The sequence below is a fragment of the Esox lucius genome, chromosome 7 (genome assembly GCF_011004845.1).
Source record: "Esox lucius isolate fEsoLuc1 chromosome 7, fEsoLuc1.pri, whole genome shotgun sequence".
In the NCBI taxonomy this organism is placed as follows: Eukaryota; Metazoa; Chordata; class Actinopteri; order Esociformes; family Esocidae; genus Esox; species Esox lucius.
In genome coordinates this window covers 675,373-693,665 of record NC_047575.1, presented here as the reverse complement: position 1 = coordinate 693,665, position 18,293 = coordinate 675,373, and the positions used below count along the sequence as shown (strand labels likewise).

The window sequence follows — 18,293 nt, the reverse complement described above, 5'->3', positions numbered from 1 at the left end:
TGTTGATCAAGGTTATATGTTTATTATTAATCAGTATAAGTTAGTTATTTCAGCTGTGCATTCTCCAAATATACATGTAGTTCGTGTTTAATATCTACAATGTGCATTTGCTTAATACTGATACATCCTTCCTCTGTTTGTTTTACATCTTGCATGGATTGATTAAATAAAATTACATCTCAAAAATGACGTCTTTGAGGCCATTACCGTGGTACCATTGTGCTCATAAGTTTATATGCCCTGGCAGACATTGACATTTTGGCACTGATTTTGAAAATATGACTGATGCAAAACAACTGTCTTTTACTTAAGGATAGTTAAATAATTAAGTATATTATTTATATATCAAGTCATTTATTATCACAGTTGTTTGGCTCCTTTTTTAAATTATAATGATAACAGAAATCACCCAAGGCCCTGATCAAAAGTTTACATGCCCTTGAATGTTTGGCCTTGTTACAGACACACAGTGACACACACAGGTTAAAATGGCAATTAAAGGTGAATTTCCCGCACATTGTCGTTTAAAAAAAATTGCTATTAGTGTCTGTGTATGAATAGTCAATGGGTTTGTTTGCTCTCACGTGGATGCACTGAGCAGGCTAGATACTGAGCAGTGGGGAGCAGAAAATAACTGTCAAAAGACCTGCAAGGTAATAGAACTTTATAAAGATGGAAAATAATATAAAAAGATATTCAGAGCCTTGCAAATGCCAGTGAGTACTGTTGAATCACTTATTAAGTGGAAAAATTGGGTATCTCTTGATTATAAGCCACGGTCAAACTGCCGGAAGAATTGTTTGGGATACAAAAAAAACCCACAGGTAACCTCAGGAGAATGAAAGGATGCTCAGAAAAAAGACGGTGTGGTTGTTTCAAGGAGCGCAATACGACGATACTAGAACAAAAATGGGCCGCATGGTCGAGTTGCCAGAAAGAAACTTTTACAGCGCCAATGCCACAATAATGCCTGGTTACAATATGCCGACAACACCTTGACACACCGCACACTAATTTGGAGTGACGAGACCAAAATAGAGCTTTATGGTCACAACTATAAGGCGCTATGTTTGGTAAGGGGTCAGCGAGTTCTATAGTGAACAGAATACCACAGAAATAAGAAATGGATGGTTATGTAATAGCTATCTAGGTGAGTAAAAGCTTAGATATCAATCCGATTGAAATTAAGGACTTGAAGTGGGCAGTGCAAAGGGTACTTTGAAACCATTAATGCTTTTCATACTGCGGAAAAACAAAGTTAAATTATTAGATTTTGGTTACTTCTATCAATTAATGTTGTTGAAATTCTCTTGGATATATGTGTCCAAATATATTGAACTTTCTAGGGAGGGCACTGTAGAGGGATGAATGGGGAAAAAGGCCTAAATGCATGTGTGTGTACCTGGTAGAGATATGCGAACCAAGTGGACTCAAATTTGATTCCTGCCAAAAGGTGCTTCTACAAAATAAAGGTTCTGAATACTTATGTACAATGGTGTATGACTTGGTTAATTAGGTGAAGAATTGTAAAAGTGAAATTAATTGGCGGTACAGGTTATTTAGTTTTTTTCCCCCTTTTGTCAGCAGGTGAACGAGAGCGTAACTCTCCCCTTAGTGAGCGGCTGCCAAATCACAGACCACCGTATGCTGATAGGGAGGAGCCAAAGAGTGGCTACGATGCCCACCCCAGGCGGTATGGTGTCGGGCCAATGCTGTCTGAAGACAACTCTGTCAAACCTCCATACTCCCGCTATGACGACCCTCGCACCCACGACCGCAAACTCCCTGGTGGCCCTTCGCTCCGGAACTCCACTAGCCCAGGCCTGGATTGTCCTGGTAGGAAGTCCCCAGTCCCTCTACCAGTGCCTGTCTATGAGCGGGAGCGCCTCTCCCCGTTACAGCAGTTGGACTCTGCAGAGATGAGCCCCGCACCATGCTTCGAGAGCCCCACCAGCGAACACTCAGATGATGGGCCCCTGGCCTCAGCGGATGTCCTCCTTCCTCCTAGACAACACCACCCAGGAGGGCCCCCACGAGGCCCCCCCCCGTCTTCCATACACAACGACTCCCCAGGACACACCCCTCCCCATGCCCCAGATGGTCACCAGAGATATGACAGTGGTCCACCCTCATCTCGCTACGATGGCCTCCACACAGGTCCCCAGGCAGGGTACGATGGGCCTGGTCACATGGTCAAGTCCAGCAGACCACACCGTGGTGTGCGGTATGAGGGCAGCCAGGGGCCTGGGCGGTACAATGGACCAGGGGGCCCCTCCCATGGCCCCTCAAGATATGATGATCCTCACTCTCAGGGCCCCAACTCCTTCGATGGCCCCCTTTTATATAAAGGACCAGAGAGGTTTGATGGACCTGGAAGATTTGACGGGTCCTCCATTCCTCATGTTCCAATGAGAGGAGGGGACCCACAAGGCATTGGAGGAAGGTTTGACGGAAGCCCGAAGCCCCAACAGCAAGGTGGGCCATCTGGGCGATATGACGGTCTTATTGCTCAGCAACCACCTGGGAGGTTTGAAGGACAGCCATCTGGGAGGTTTGAAGGACAGGGGCCTGGGACATTGCGTTTCGATGGTCCCATGCAGTCTCACCGTTTTGACTCCATGCAACCTGGCCCTGGAAGGTTTGAAGGAGCAATGAGGTTCCAGCAAGGCCCCATGAGATTTGAAGGCCCTCCAAATCAGCCTGGCCCGATGCGTTTTGATGGCCCAGTAAACCCATCCGCCCCTTTGGGGCAACCTGGCCTCATGCGCTTTGACCCCCTGCCCTCTCAACCCCCCCAGGGCATGCCTCAACATTTCGACTGTCCTCCAGGCCAGCAGGGCTCCTCTATGTTTCATGTGCCCCCACAGGGCATGCCACCACGCTTTGACTGCCCGCCGGGCCAGCAGGGTCCCCCCAGATACCATGCCACTCTCAACTCCCCGGCCCCCCCGAGGCCACTAGGCACACCTATGTATGACCCGGCCAACCCCGGTGGCCTTCAGCAACAGGCTAGCTTCAAACAGCCAATGATTGCTCCGTTCCAGACGTTCCCAGGGCAACAGACCGTGGTGGGTCAACAAGGGGCCAACTTCTCTGTGCCTCCTGGGCCACAGGCTGGTTGCAACAACCCTTACGTCAGACCATTTCCTTTCACCCAGCCTAGTAAGATCCTGTTTGCTATTTATTCCACCACTATCTTCACCATTCTAAACCTGTTTGTGTATCTGAGGTTGCTTCTCAAAATCTAGTGCATTCTTTTTGAAATAGTTTTTTATTTTTTATTATTCATGTTACAACACAGTAAGAGAATAGTATGAGGATGGTCTCTTAAATCTTTTGTTAGAAGTGGTTCAGTTTGATGCTTAGTTTATTAGATAAAAATGTTAACAAATATATCGGGATGTCTTAAGGATGGAATCCCTTTTGATTCGCTATTAATGGAATCCCTGTTGATGGAACAGTTGATATACAGAATTTTTGTGTTAACAGATTTTTGATTGTTCCTTCAATCTAGCTCCCCAGTTTCCTCCTCCTGAGAGTCACTTTGGCCAGGTAGATGTGAATGACCTTCTCTCCAAGCTCATTTCCACTGGCATCATCCCTAGCGGAGGTATCAAGGCAACTCAGAGTTCTGACACAGTGCCAGCACCAAGCAGTACAGAGTCAGAAGCCACCCCACCAGCCCCTACGGTGATTGAAGAGGAGGAAGAGGAAGAGCAGGAGGAGGACGAGAACCTCCCAGACCTCACTGGCTTTGTCATTGACGACATGAAACAGTAAGTTTGATGGGCTCAATGGAGAGACTTATGATTGGAATTTCACCATTTATGGGTGACTCTCCTGTTGGCATCAGTGTTTCATTCTAGTTCTCTTTGCATGTTGAATCTCAAGGTAGAGTATGTTTATTTTATTTTTGCTTTAACCAAATTGAATGTATGTTGATAAGTGGTGCGCATGTCAGTACAATTTCCTGTGATGGTAATTCCATCGATAGGAACTCTTTTGTACAGAGACAAAATTCTCTTGGCACAATTAAGTTTGTTTGCAAATCAAGAGATGCATCAAAAGCTTACAGAATAAACCTCTGAGGAATCTCTGAGGAAAATACATGAACAGTGTATTTATTACAGTTAAAAGGGGTGTGGTAAGATACTGCCCAGCTGTCTAATGTCACAAGTTTTTACCCAAAGGGCGGCTGTCCCCCCACCTTAACCTTCCTGCCCTAGGTGTTTACTGTCGCGTTTACCCAAATGGGCCAATTGCCCCTACTTCCCCCAAGGGTCACATTCCTAAGGAACAAAGGACAGATTCCCTCATTGGTTTAGGCAGATTAACAAATGGTCAGAGTACCTAATGATCCTCTGATATTATGCAGACGTGTGTCACAAAAAAAGACCAGAGTTACATACTAGGTAATAAAAGGGCAGGCATTTCTCAAATGTACATTAGTTTCCATAACAATCCTCCTAATTAACCCTCTGAGGACGGATTAGGCGGTAGCGCCCACGCCTGGGGCGTATTTGCATAACAATTACATAGTATTACATATTTTCAAAACGGTTTGTAATAGAGAGATTCTGTTTTCTTTGCTGTTTCAACGAGAGTCCGATGAAAACGCAGATGCGCTTTGTGTTTACTTGGCATATTTCCTTGTTGTTGTCATCCTGTCCAAATGAAACCAAAACCGTGTGCACCTGACCAATGTATGGGCTGTTGAGTGACAGCATCCAATGGAAGGCTGTTGCCATGCAGAATAGTTTATTTTACCCAATCTGGGGAAGGTATCTGTTGTGTATTTGATCCAATCATAAGGTTGCTGGGTGGGACGTAAGTTTTGTTTTCTTCATTTGCTCATTCTGACTGTAGAAGAGGTTGTAGCAGTATGTCAGCTTAGCTAGCATGCTAACTTAGCATTAGAGAACGTTTTAGCATTGTGTCCTTGCGTAACGCTAACTTGTTGAAAAGACAAAGAAAGGATTTGTTTTCAACAGTTTTATAAGTATTATTATTATTAGTATAAAATGGCAAAACGTAAAAACACTTTTACTAAATGTAGCCATAGTCCGTTATGGTTATCAAACGTTGGATAGCTGAGTTACCAGACAACAAAGGACTAATGCTAACAACAGGCTAATGCTAACGCAAGTACAGTCTGGTAAGTAACATCTAATAACCTATTTATCATGAAATAATGTAATACAAATGTGATCATTATAGATATTGTCTGCTTTGCGTATTTGGAATGGGAGAACTGTTCCACATGGCTGTGTGTGGTCTGAATTCAATCATATAGAAAATAATTATGGGTGTCATAATCATATTGTCCTGTATGCACATAAGGTGAATTTTTTATTTAATTGTTCTGTTCACTTTTATTGTGATACAATGCATATTTGTGTAAGAAAAAGGGTTTGAAAAGTGTTTTTGGAATGTTTTTGGGTTGAGATACCGGGGTGGTTGATTTCAATGAAAAATGTGTCAAAAACATGTTGGACAAAAGGCAAATTATTTCATTTTTCTGTTCACATTCATTGTGAAGCCTTTTCTTACACAAATGTGCATTGTGTTTGCACAGAACATTTGTATTGGGAGTATCACTCCATATGGGTGTGTTATGGTCAGAATTCAATGATATATAGAAAAAATCTGATTTTGCTTATGAAATTATTTACTTAATTGTGCATTTTTCCCTAAAACACTACCTTATAAGAACATTAACATGCAAGCTTATATTAGCTGAGGTAATTTGGAATAATTTGATGCCAAATACACAATGATCGATTCACATTACATATCGTTTATAAGCCCAAATATAAAAGTAGTGACACCCAAACATTTTAAGCGTAGTACTCAGAGGGTTAATTGCATGAAATTCTGTTAATTGTAGTTAATGAAACATTGACTGAATCAGAGATTTTCTTTCTAGCATTTCTCACCCTGAACACAAAATGGTCTTCAATAATGCTTCCATTAAAATAAATTGGTTTTGGATGTATTTTATTCCTTCATTGTTTTGCAATGACACAAATGAGTTGCAGCAGCAGTCTCAACTTAAAGTTGGTGTCAGCAAACACTGAAAAATATCACTGAAGTTGTGTTTTCTGCAATCTCAGTTTAGATGATTATTCATGCACATTTCTGTATTTGTCCGAAACCATCTTAATTCAATATTTCATGCTGCCCTGTTCAATTCCTCCATGTGTCTTTCAAAGGTGTGGCATTAAACATTTCATTATACTTTTGAACGTAGTTATGTATTAAAACTGATTTTGATTATTTAAACATTGTTAATCCTATTTTATATTTCAAGAGTGTGGTTATTGACCCCTGGTTTTGTTTGTTCCTCTCCCCAGGCGCTATGACAGTGTGGTGACTAAGCTCTACACAGGGATCCAGTGTTACTCCTGCGGCATGCGCTTCACTGCATCTCAGACGGACGTCTATGCTGACCATCTGGACTGGCACTACCGCCTGAACCGCTCAGAGAAGGACATAAGCAAGAAGGTCACCCACCGTCGCTGGTACTACAGCCTCATGGTAAGAGCAGCACAGTTATGCCTTTTCTGAAGGCAAATGCAGTACAAATGGCAATTCTAAATGTGAAACGAAGGCAAGTAGAGAATGGCAGAATGTTTTGAAGTTTTAAGTATAATTTATGTTAGTGGGATGTATAGTTGTGCGATGAAGCAAATGTAAGTACAAATGGCAATTCTAAATGTGCAGTCGAGACAAATTGAAAGTGTAGCATGTGCAACTGAAATGTAAGGATAGCAGCACTGAAGTTCAGTAGGTAGACACATACAGGTGCTGGTCATAAAATTAGAATATCATCAAAAAGTTGATTTATTTCAGTAATTCCATTCAAAAGTGAAACTTGTATATTATATTCATTCATTACACACCGACTGATATATATATTTCATATATTTTTTCTTTTAATTTGATTATAAGTGACAACTAATGAAAATCCCAAATTCAGTATCTCAGAAAATTTGAATATTACTTAAGAACAATACAAAAAAATGATTTTTAGAAATGTTGGCCAACTAAAAAGTATGAACATGAAAAGTGAGCATGTACAGCACTCAATACTTAGTTGGTGTTCCTTTTGCCTGAATTACTGGAGCAATGCGGCGTGGCATGTGTCTTGCTCTCCTTGTGCAAGGTGTCAGTGGTCGTCTTTTGGACAGCTGTCAAGTCCGCAGTCATCCTCATGATTGTGTTGCCTACAGAACTAGACTGAGAGACCATTTAAAGGCCTTTGCAGGTGTTTTTGGGTTAATTAGCTGATTAGAATATCTAATTTATCTAAATTTAAATGTATCTAAATTAGAACCAGGTGTCTTCAATATTGAACCTTTTCAAAATATTAAAATCTTCTGAGATACTGAATATGGGGTTTTCATTAGTTGTCAGTTATAATCATCAAAATTAAAAGAAATAAACACTTGAAATATATCAGTTTATGTGGAAGGAATGTATACATTATACAAGTTTCACTTTTTGAATGGAATTACTAAAATAAATCAACTTTTTGATGATATTCTAATTTTATGATCAGCTCCTGTACATGTAACAACTGAAAACTTCCTTATAATATTTTACAAAGCAGTGTCAGGGTCCAGTAGTACAAAGGGAGTAGTGCAACAAGGTCCCTGAGAGGCAGGTGGGTGTGGTTAGTGATGGGCCACAAATTTCAGAAGGGTAACAGTAGATGGAAAGAAACTGTTCCTGAGCCTGCTGGTGTGGGAATAAAGAGACCGGTGGTAGGAGGGCAAACAGTTTGTAGCATGGAGTGTAGTTACCTTCCTGTAATATTATATTAAGCCAATCATCTGACAAACTGTTCACTAATCTGTCTTGCCTGCCTTTTCTCCCTTCACCCTCTTAGGACTGGATAGAGTTTGAGGAGATAGCAGACCTGGAGGAGCGGGCCAAGAGCCTGTTCTTTGAGAAGGTGAATGAGGAGGTTGTGCAGAAAACACAAGAGGCAGCCAAGGAGAAGGAATTCCAGAGTGTTAAAGCAGCTGCAGATGTGGTGGATGAGGTGGGTGGCAACATGCAATGAACAGGCCCCACACAATGAACCTCCATCTCTCCGCCTCTGCCTGTGTGTGTGCGCGCGTGCCTGCCTCTGCCTGTGTGTGCGCGCGTGCCTGCCTCTGCCTGTGTGTGCGCGCGTGCCTGCCTGCGCCTGTGTGTGCGCGCGTGCCTGCCTGCGCCTGTGTGTGCGCGCGTGCCTGCCTGCGCCTGTGTGTGCGCGCGTGCCTGCCTGCGCCTGTGTGTGCGCGCGTGCCTGCCTGCGCCTGTGTGTGCGCGCGTGCCTGCCTGCGCCTGTGTGTGCGCGCGTGCCTGCCTGCGCCTGTGTGTGCGCGCGTGCCTGCCTGCGCCTGTGTGTGCGCGCGTGCCTGCCTGCGCCTGTGTGTGCGCGCGTGCCTGCCTGCGCCTGTGTGTGCGCGCGTGCCTGCCTGCGCCTGTGTGCGCGCGTGCCTGCCTGCGCCTGTGTGCGCGCGTGCCTGCCTGTGCGCGCGTGCCTGCCTGCGTGCGCGCGTGCCTGCCTGCGTGCCTGCCTGCGTGCGCGCGTGCCTGCCTGCGTGCGCGCGTGCCTGCCTGCGTGCGCGCGTGCCTGCCTGCGTGCGCCTGTGTGCGCGTGCCTGCCTGCCTGCGCCTGTGTGCGCGCCTGCCTGCCTGCGCCTGTGTGCGCGCCTGCCTGCCTGCGCCTGTGTGCGCGCCTGCCTGCCTGCGCCTGTGTGCGCGCCTGCCTGCCTGCGCCTGTGTGCGCGCCTGCCTGCCTGCGCCTGTGTGCGCGCCTGCCTGCCTGCGCCTGCGTGCGCGCCTGCCTGCCTGCGCCTGCGTGCGCGCCTGCCTGCCTGCGCCTGCGTGCGCGCCTGCCTGCCTGCGCCTGCGTGCGCGCCTGCCTGCCTGCGCCTGCGTGCGCGCCTGCCTGCCTGCGCCTGCGTGCGCGCCTGCCTGCCTGCGCCTGCGTGCGCGCCTGCCTGCCTGCGCCTGCGTGCGCGCCTGCCTGCCTGCGCCTGCGTGCGCGCCTGCCTGCCTGCGCCTGCGTGCGCGCCTGCCTGCGCCTGCCTGCGCCTGCCTGCGCCTGCCTGCGCCTGCCTGCGCCTGCCTGCGCCTGCCTGCGCCTGCCTGCGCCTGCCTGCGCCTGCCTGCGCCTGCCTGCGCGTGCGAATTTGTCTTGCATGCCTACGTTTGCGTGTGTCTTGCGTGCGTCTTGTGTGTGTTACCGAGGGGATCATTTATTTGGTGTCAGAACATTCTTCATTGTGTGGTTCTATCTTCATTTTACATCACTGGCACATTGTCAGGCTGCTATGTAGTGCCTATAGTTTAAGTTGTATTATGTGGATTTAATCATGCATGGTCAGAATTATTATTTGCAACTGTTTGCGTGTAGGCATGTGAGATTTGCCAGGAGCAGTTTGAGATGTACTGGGAGGAGGATGAAGAGGAATGGCACCTTAAGGATGCCATCAGAGTTGATGAAAAGGTGAGTGTCAAAAAGGCTACAAAGATCAAGTTTAAATGTTCTTTTAGCAAAATTTTAAATCACAGTTTTGACGTACAGTGGGTGGAGAAAATACGTGGAAACATCCTAAGGAAAATAACTTACTTTGAAATGACTAAATTACAAATGCAACTACAGATGTCATTCAGCCAATTGGCAGTATATAGATGTCAGCTATAAAAGAGATCTGACAATTTTTCAGTTTTTCTAAGCAACATAAGGCAACCAAGAAGAGTGCCAAAGAGGTTAAATAGTCAGTGCTCAAATTGCAGGTACATATATCAGTATCAGTTGCAAATTTATCTCATGGGAAACAGTCTCAAGACAGCCTATATCAAACACTAAGAGATTGCATCTGCTATAAAGGAACAGTGGTGGTGAGCAATGGAAAAAAAATATATATATATGGTCTGATGAGTCTCCTTTCACACTATTTCGAATTGATTCATGTTTGGAGAAAGCCAAAGGATGCTTTCAGCTCACAATGTTTGCTTTTAAACATGTTGTGGGGTTCCGTAAGGGTATGGGCAGCCATCTCATGGAAGTCAGTGGGTCTGGTGATTTTTCTGAATGGTTTTATAACTGCTGAGGAATATGAGGCCATTTTACAGTACCAGGAGCACCCTATGATGATAATGCCCCCATTCCAATTCAAGAGTGTTTTTTTGAACACCAGGATGTCAACGATCTCAATTTCTGAAAAACATTGAACTTAGGAGACGTTCTGAACCACAGTGCATAAGTAGATTTCCATTATCTTTGACGAAGAGCTGGAGGCTTTTCGTCTTGAATGGTATAATATCCCACTATACGCAGTTCAGGACTTGTATGACAGAATTCCAAGAATGATTGGAGCTTTTCTGAAGGCAAAGGGAGGCCCTTTTTAAACAGACTCTGGATTTAGCACCGATACATTTATTAATTATTCCAATTGGACTCTTAATATCTCACCCGGCACAGCCAGAAGAGGACTGGTCACCCCTCTGAGCCTGGGTCCTCTCTAGGTTTCTTCCTAAAATTCGACCTTCTTAGGGAGTTTTTCCTAACCACTGAAATTCAACACTACTGTTGTTTGCTCCTTGGGGTTTAAGGCCGGGTGTCTCTGTAAAAGCACTTTGTGACAACTGCTGTTGTAAAAAGGGCTTTATAAATAAATATGATTGATATATAGACAGGTGACAAATTAAAGGAAAATCCTGATTAAATGACTGGAACAACATAACGAATGCAGATGCTTCCATACAATTGTATTGCATGATACAATCAAGCAATTAACATCCTATTATGCCTTGTTGCTTGTAAAAAAATAAAATACCCATTTGACCTCGTTTTTTTATCAGGATGGCATGAGGAAAGGATATGTGACTTTGGAAGAGGGTTCATTATTGGGGTACGGGTGACAGGAGCTTCAGTCACGTTTGTTCAACTGGCTAGTGTTTCAAAAGGAATAGTGAACATCTGCATTGAGGTCAGACGGACAGAAGTCAGTAAATAGGGTCAGAATTGTGGTCAAAAGCCCTTTCTCTTTCCCAGGTGACTGAGAATGTCAACGCAGGATGTGATCAACAAGATAAGTCCTTTGAGAAATACACAGAGAGGGATATTTTAGGGTTGCAGTGCATAAACTCCTCATTACAAATATTTATCCTTTAATTTGTCACTTGTCTGTATACTGTAAATCTCAAAATGCAGCCTAATATTATCTTTGCCAACACCAGAAATGAGCTTCATGTGTAAGCCTTTAGGAAGATAAATCGGAAAATACTAAGTTTCCTGTTCTGCTTTCATTCTGTTCCTACAGACATATCATCCTTCCTGTTTTGAGGATTACAAAAATGTAAGTAATAGCTTAGAGGTTTGAACTACTGGGGGTCTGACCTGTGAAACTTGTTGGGGTTGGTCTGTCCTGTGAAACTTGAGTCTTTCTAATGTTTTCTCTTTTTGTTTGTCCGTCTATATCGTCCACACATAGACATCTTTGTTCCTTGACTTCACCCCGTCCCCCAACAAACTGCTGACAGAAAACCCACTAAGTGCGTTCATAAAGCGTGAGACTGACGACTCTGCTGAGATCACTTCCTGCCACATTGCAGTGAAAAAGGAGGTGGAGGCTTTGTCGGCAATAGAGATGGCCGATGAGGCTGAAAATGTGAAGGAGGAAGTGCAGGTGAAAACAGAAGGAGAAATGCAATAGAGTGCAATTTCCTGAAAAACAAACCATGCTGCTTTTTTCTTTTCCTCCAACTCCTGTTTTAAGGCTGCTTTCAGCCAGCCTACCCCAACCCCATTTCTCCCTTTGTTTTTGTAAGGAAGAGATATTTTTATATTTGACCACCACTTGAGGCAGGGCCCTCAGATAGCCATAACTTTGAATACATTTTTGTATTTGGAATCTTCCTGTGAATTTCAGGTGTTCTTTTTTTGCAGTGTAAATGAATGAATGATGCAATGAATGCCTGAACTGATACTTGTTCCTGAAAAAAAGGTATACTTTTGAGGAAAACATGTATGTAAAAGATTTAATTTATAAATAAAGCTATTTTTGGTAATCTTTGTTGTAATATTGATAAAATGGTTTTGACTTTCGAATCCTGGACAATTGGTTTAATGCTTTTGTCCTTTCAAGTCAAAGAAATTGCGTGTGCGGGCGTGTGCGTGCACATTTTGGTTGCCATTGAGGCAAGGATTTGGATTTAATTTAGAATGTATTAATTTATGACTAGTTTGGCTTCTGACGTAGCCCTAACAGTAAATTAATTTGGAAAGAAACGGAGCAGTTTATCTGAAGCTGTTCTGTTTAATTTATCAATGCTTAATGTTTACAAAAGTTAAGAAGTAATCTCTCTCCACTGGTGTACATAGGACACATCATGGCTAGTGTCACAGTAATTTTTGTTCCTGCTTAATCATTGCAGTTAGTTAATCTTAGGGGTTTCTTTTTTGCAAGGTTTAAGGAAAACAAGTTTTCTTGGTTAAAAAACACAATAAAAAAAGTCTGACAATTCGTGTTTGTGTGAACAGTGATTGGTGTGGCTTTCTGTATTGCTTCTCCACAGTTCCACAAACCCTTTTATGAAGTTTGCTTTTTAATTTGTCAGCTTTGCTTGAATCTAAATAAAGTTCTTTAGAATTTAAGTATTTTGTCTTTTTTATATCCATGGATTATAGCTTTTTCATGTATTTCTCAAAAGTATTCACCCCCTTGGACTTAAACCATTTTGTCACTACATGAGTTTTTACCACTGATCAACACAGTCATAGTGACAAATTAAAGTTCTAAATGAATGACAAATACAAAAAGTGAATAAGAATTCACTCTCTATTAATGTGGGTTTTGACAGAGCCACTCCAGGTCATAGTCCTTTGTTTTTAAGTCACAGCCAAAGCCACACTGGGGTATGTATGTTTGGGGTCATTGTCCTGCAGGAAGTTGAATCTTCTCCCAGGTTTTCGTCCAGGATTTCTCTGTACATTGCATCTGTTAGATTTACACCAAACATTGCGCATACCTCCGAGGCTAAAAAGCTTTATTTTGACCAGTCTTTGGTCAACCAATTCTCCCACATGTTATCTGCTTTTATTTTTTCTACTCCATAAAGGCCACTTTGAAGCATGAACTATTGTTGCAGTGCACATGGTCTCCCAGCTCAGCGGTGGAAGACTTTAGTGTTGCCATACTGTAGGCCTCTTGACAGCCTCTGACTAGTGCCCTTTTCGTCAGGATTTTTTGAGGACAGATTTTTTTGGTTGATTTGCCTATCTGGTGTAATAACTAACAGTCAATGGTGGTGTGCTGATGGTAGTCTGTCAGGCCCAGAGCCAAAGGGGCCTTAGCCATGAAAGATGAAATGTTAGCCCTGTCAGTTTTAGTTTGATGTCTTTATAAAGTGGAAGATGTTAAAATAATTGCTGGTGCAAAATCTCTTAGAACAGTAGAAGGAATCCCCCTTGGGAGTGTGAGTAGGGGCACTAGGTAGTCAGGAATTACTTTTTTGGGTTTCCATAAAAATGCTGATTTGGCAGAATTATTTTCAGAAATTGGCTTTGCCAAAGTATCCCTGCAAAGGAGAGGAACAAGAAGCATTACAGCTGGATTTATATGCATCTTATTGTTGTAGGCCGTTATGTGGTGGTTACTTGAACCTTCATACTACTGAGGTTGTTTAATGTAAAGCATAGATTGCGGTAATTACCTAATATTTTGTTTAGTTGTATTGTTGTTCTGTTCACTGCTTATTCTTTAGGATTAAGTTTATTTTAGTACTTTGTATAAATAACTATTACATTCAGCATTATTATTTTGGTAAGATTTTGGCGGCTGCATTTACATTTATTATTTAATAGGGGACCCTATCTCTTGTAGCCTATATTGACAATTTCTTATTAGTTTATTTGCTGTCCATGGTGTGTAGCTGAGATGGAGTTATACATTTGACGCCAGCTTGTCACCATCTTTTGATTCAATAAATTGAATATAATGCAATTTCAATGCAAGAACAGAAAGAAATGTTCCCCTTACTGACAATCTGCCCCTTCAGTTTGTTTCTCCTGCAGCAAGGCCTGTACAGGTGCTGGTCATAAAATAAGAATATAATCAAAAAGTTGATTTATTTCAGTAATTCCATTCAAAAAGTGAAACTTGTATAATGTATACATTCATTCCACACAGACTGATATATTTCAAGTGTTAATTTCTTTTAATTTTGATGATTATAACTGACAGCTAATGAAAACCCCAAATTCAGTATCTCAGAAAATTTGAATATTGTGAAAAGGTTCAATATTGAAGACACCTGGTGTCATACTCTAATCAGCTAATTAACCCAAAACACCTGCAAAGGCCTTTAAATGGTCTCTCAGTCTAGTTCTGTAGGCAACACAATCATGGGGAAGACTGCTGACTTGACAGCTGTCCAAAAGACGACCACTGACACCTTGCACAAGGAGGGCAAGACACAAAAGGTCATAGCTAAAGAGGCTGGCTGTTCACAGAGCTCTGTGTCCAAGCACATTAAGAGAGGCGAAGGGAAGGAAAAGATGTGGTAGAAAAAAGTGTACAAGCAATAGGGATAATCACACCCTAGAGAGGATTGGGAAACAAAACCCATTCAAAAATGTGGGGGAGAGTGGACTGCAGCTGTAGTCAGTGCTTCATGAACCACCACGCACAGACGTATGCAATACATGGGTTTCAGCTGTCGCATTCCTAGTGTCAAGCCACTCATGAACAAGACACAGCGTCAGAAGCGTCTCGCCTGGGCTAAAGACAAAAAGGACTGGACTGCTGCAGAGTTATGTTCTCTGATGAAAGTACATTTTGCATTTCCTTTGGAAATCAAGGTCCCAGAGTCTGGAAGAAGAGAGGAGAGGCACAGAATCCACGTTGCTTGAAGTCCAGTGTAAAGTTTCCACAGTCAGTGATGGTTTGGGGTGCCATGTCATCTGCTGGTGTTGGTCCACTGTGTTTTCTGAGGTCCAAGGTCAACCCAGCCGTCTAGCAAGAAGTTTTAGAGCACTTCATGCTTCCTGCTGCTGACCAACTTTATGGAGATGCAGATTTCATTTTCCAACAGGACTTGGCACCTACACACAGTGCCAAAGCTACCAGTACCTGGTCAAAGGACCATGGTATCCCTGTTCTTAATTGGCCAGCAAACTCGCCTGACCTTAACCCTATAGAAAATCTATGGGGTATTGTGAAAAGGAAGATGCGATACGCCAGACCCAACAATGCAAAAGAGCTGAAGGCCACTATCAGAGCAACCTGGGCTCTCACAACACCTGAGCAGTGCCACAGACTGATCCACTCCATTCCACGCTGCATTGCTGCAGTAATTCAGGCAAAAGGAGCCCCAACTAAGTATTGAGTGCTGTACATGCTCATACTTTTCATGTTCATACTTTTCAGTTGGCCAACATTTCTGAAAATCCTTTTTTTGTATTGGTCTTAAGTAATATTAACATTTTCTGAGATACGGAATTTGGCATTTTCATTAGTTGTCAGTTATAATCATCACAATTAAAATAAATAAACATTTGAAATATATCAGTCTGTGTGTAAGGAATGAATATAATATACAAGTTTCACTTTTGAATGGAATTACTGAAATCAACTTTTTGATGATATTCTAATTTTATGACCAGCACCTGTATGTGTCTACCTACTGAACTTCAGTGCTGCTATCCTTACATTTCAGTTGCACATGCTACACTTTCAATTTGTCTCGACTGCACATTTAGAATTGCCATTTGTACTTACATTTGCTTCATCGCACAACTGTACATCCCACTTTTAACATAAATTATACTTAAAACTTCCAAAAATTCTGCCATTCTCTACTTGCCTTCGTTTCACATTTAGAATGGAATTACTGAAATAAATCAACTTTTTGATGATATTCAAATTTTATGACCAGCGCCTTTATGTGCTGCTTGTCTGTAGCCAAACCTAGTATGACGAATGCAACAGTCCTGGACACTTTAAAAGCACTGTACTTCCACCTAGTGGACACATACTGTACATGTTGACTTCCAGTGGAATTGGCCTGAAACATGGGTAAAGGGTAAAAAACATTTTTATTGTCTTTACCTATGTTTGGTAAAGTGCTTTTTTTGTCATTTTATTTAGATTTTAATAGCTAAGTGTAGATAGACTTCAGTAAATCCATGTTTGTGTGTATCGTACATGCCATTGGAGCTGTTTATTAAAAGCTAAAAAAATCCTGTTGCAATGGTTACTCTTGTTGCATTATGTCTAAGAGATATTTTCGTAATTATTTCTGATCTGAATAGATATACTGACATGCTTGTGTATCTGGTTCAGAAAGTACTTTAAACTGGAGTGGTTTTTGAAAAGTAGGATAACATCCTGTTGCTATGGTTACTCTGGTTGCAGTATCATGTTTGTTAAGAGAAATTCATATTATCTGATTTAAATAGCTGAGAAGTAGAGGACTACAAGAAATGCACTAACTTTTGTCTATCTTGCCAGGAAACTAGGGAAATGGCAGATGTTTGGGAAATAGTGCAAACATTTCTTTTGTCTACTGGGGATATAATATCTCGCGTTTGCCGTGCAAGCCCCAGTAATGATTTTGGCACATCCAACACAATCTTTAAAGGTAGATGGATTAAGAATTACATTCAGTTTATGGAATATTATTCCAAACCCCATTTTTGAAAAATGTTGGTGGTATTGAATTCCTCCTCAAACGTAATTTTGATGTAAATAAAATTCACATTAAGTTTCCATGAGCAACCTTTATTATCATGGTTGATTATATACAAACATAACTTCACTTCCATAGGTGTCTAATATGGAATAACAGAAATAAAATACAAATCTTTAATTTTCCCAAGAAGATTTGACAATTGACTTTTACTGGTGTCACAATTTAATGAAGATGGGACAACTACAGAAATACAGTGTATACATTCTTAATGCCGTAAATAACTATTGTAAGATGGAAACGGTTGATTTTTAATGGAATATCTACATACAGGCAAACAGAGGTTCATTATCAGCTACCATCAGTCCTGTGTTCCAATGAGATGTTGTGTTTGCTAATCACATTGTGTTTTTGCTGAAGTATATCAATATAAAAGGCTATGCGATCATTAGAAAACCCTTTTGCAATTATGTTAGCACAGCTGAAAACTGTTGTGCTGACTAAAGAAGCAATAAAACTGACCTTCTTAGGACTAGTTGAGAACCTGAAGCACCAGTAATTGTGGGTTTCAATTACAGGCTCAAAATGGCCAGAAACAAAGAACTTTCTTCTGAAAGTCATCAGTCTATTCTTTTTCTGAGAAATGAAGCATATTTCATATGAGAAATTGCCATTGAACTTAAGATCTCGTACAACGTTGTGTACTACTCCCTTCACAGGACAGCCCAAACTGTCTCTAATGTCTCTAAACCTGGTGCACAACTGAGCAAAAGGACAAATACATTAGAATGTCTAGTTTGAGAAACAGACATCACAGGTCCTAAACTAGCAGCTTCATTAAATTGTACCCGCAAAACAAGTCTCAATGTTTACAGTGAAGAGGCGACTCCGGGATGCTGGCCTTCTCCCCCGAATCTTCCTCTGTCAGTATCTGTGTTCTTTGATCCATCTTAATCTTTTATTTTTATTGGCCCGTGTGAGATGTCTTTTTCTTTGCAACTCTGCCTAGAAAGCCAGCATCCCGGAGTTGCCTCTTCACTGTTGACATTGAGACTGGGGTTTTGCGGGTACGATTTAATGAAGCTGCCAGTTGCCAAACACACTTGCCATCCACTTCATTAAGTACATGTGGTTATTAATGAAAATCATGGGCCAAACAGCAAATAATTTGGCTGCAACTCAATAGAAATGTAGTTGTTTGTCTAGCAATTAGAACGGGGAAGATGCATGACCAATGAAACTTTGCCTGTGGTATTTTTTTTTTTTTGCTAGACATTCAAACATCTCAGAAACTGCTGACCTACTGGATAGATGTAAAAAGGGGTCCTACCCGATTCTAGATAGGTTGACCTAATAGTGTCTGGTGTGTAAATACAGTCTTACACTTTGTTCTACACAGTCATTTAAAATTAGAAATACATAAAAATTATAACACAAGCCATGAATACATATATGAAGACTTCTACATTACCATGCAAGTACAATGTAATCAATGTGAGGCTTCAAATGAACAAATCAGCAGTTCATCACTTCCAAAGGCGGTAAAATCCCAAGGTAATCGCTAGGCAGGCGAAAACGGATGCTACCAGAAAAAAGTTAAA

The 18,293-nt window shown here is 42.0% G+C and overlaps 2 protein-coding genes across 5 annotated transcripts in view; one reads left to right on the top strand and one right to left on the bottom strand.

Annotated features, from left to right (window-relative positions):
• The window catches only part of pcf11 (PCF11 cleavage and polyadenylation factor subunit), a 36,030-nt gene extending 23,503 nt beyond the window's left edge, over positions 1-12,527 (top strand). For 2 of the 4 annotated variants that reach the window (XM_010864371.5, XM_010864369.5), the window contains exons 8-14: positions 1,585-3,162; positions 3,515-3,776; positions 6,354-6,537; positions 7,892-8,047; positions 9,413-9,505; positions 11,325-11,360; positions 11,496-12,527. In XM_010864371.5, the coding sequence (XP_010862673.4) occupies positions 1,585-3,162; positions 3,515-3,776; positions 6,354-6,537; positions 7,892-8,047; positions 9,413-9,505; positions 11,325-11,360; positions 11,496-11,717 (2,531 nt within the window). In that variant the 3' untranslated portion in view covers positions 11,718-12,527. Of the gene's footprint in view, positions 1-1,584; positions 3,163-3,514; positions 3,777-6,353; positions 6,538-7,891; positions 8,048-9,412; positions 9,506-11,056; positions 11,361-11,495 lie in introns of all 4 variants that reach the window. The other 2 variants (XR_827368.5, XM_010864370.5) reach the window with 2 other exon arrangements.
• A 4,241-nt stretch (positions 12,528-16,768) lies between these two features.
• ccdc90b (coiled-coil domain containing 90B) overlaps positions 16,769-18,293 on the bottom strand; it is a 39,612-nt gene continuing 38,087 nt past the window's right edge. Inside the window, exon 9 of the mRNA XM_010864373.4 lies at positions 16,769-18,274. Within this exon, the coding sequence (XP_010862675.1) occupies positions 18,219-18,274 (56 nt within the window). The 3' untranslated portion in view covers positions 16,769-18,218. The remainder of the gene's footprint in view (positions 18,275-18,293) is intronic.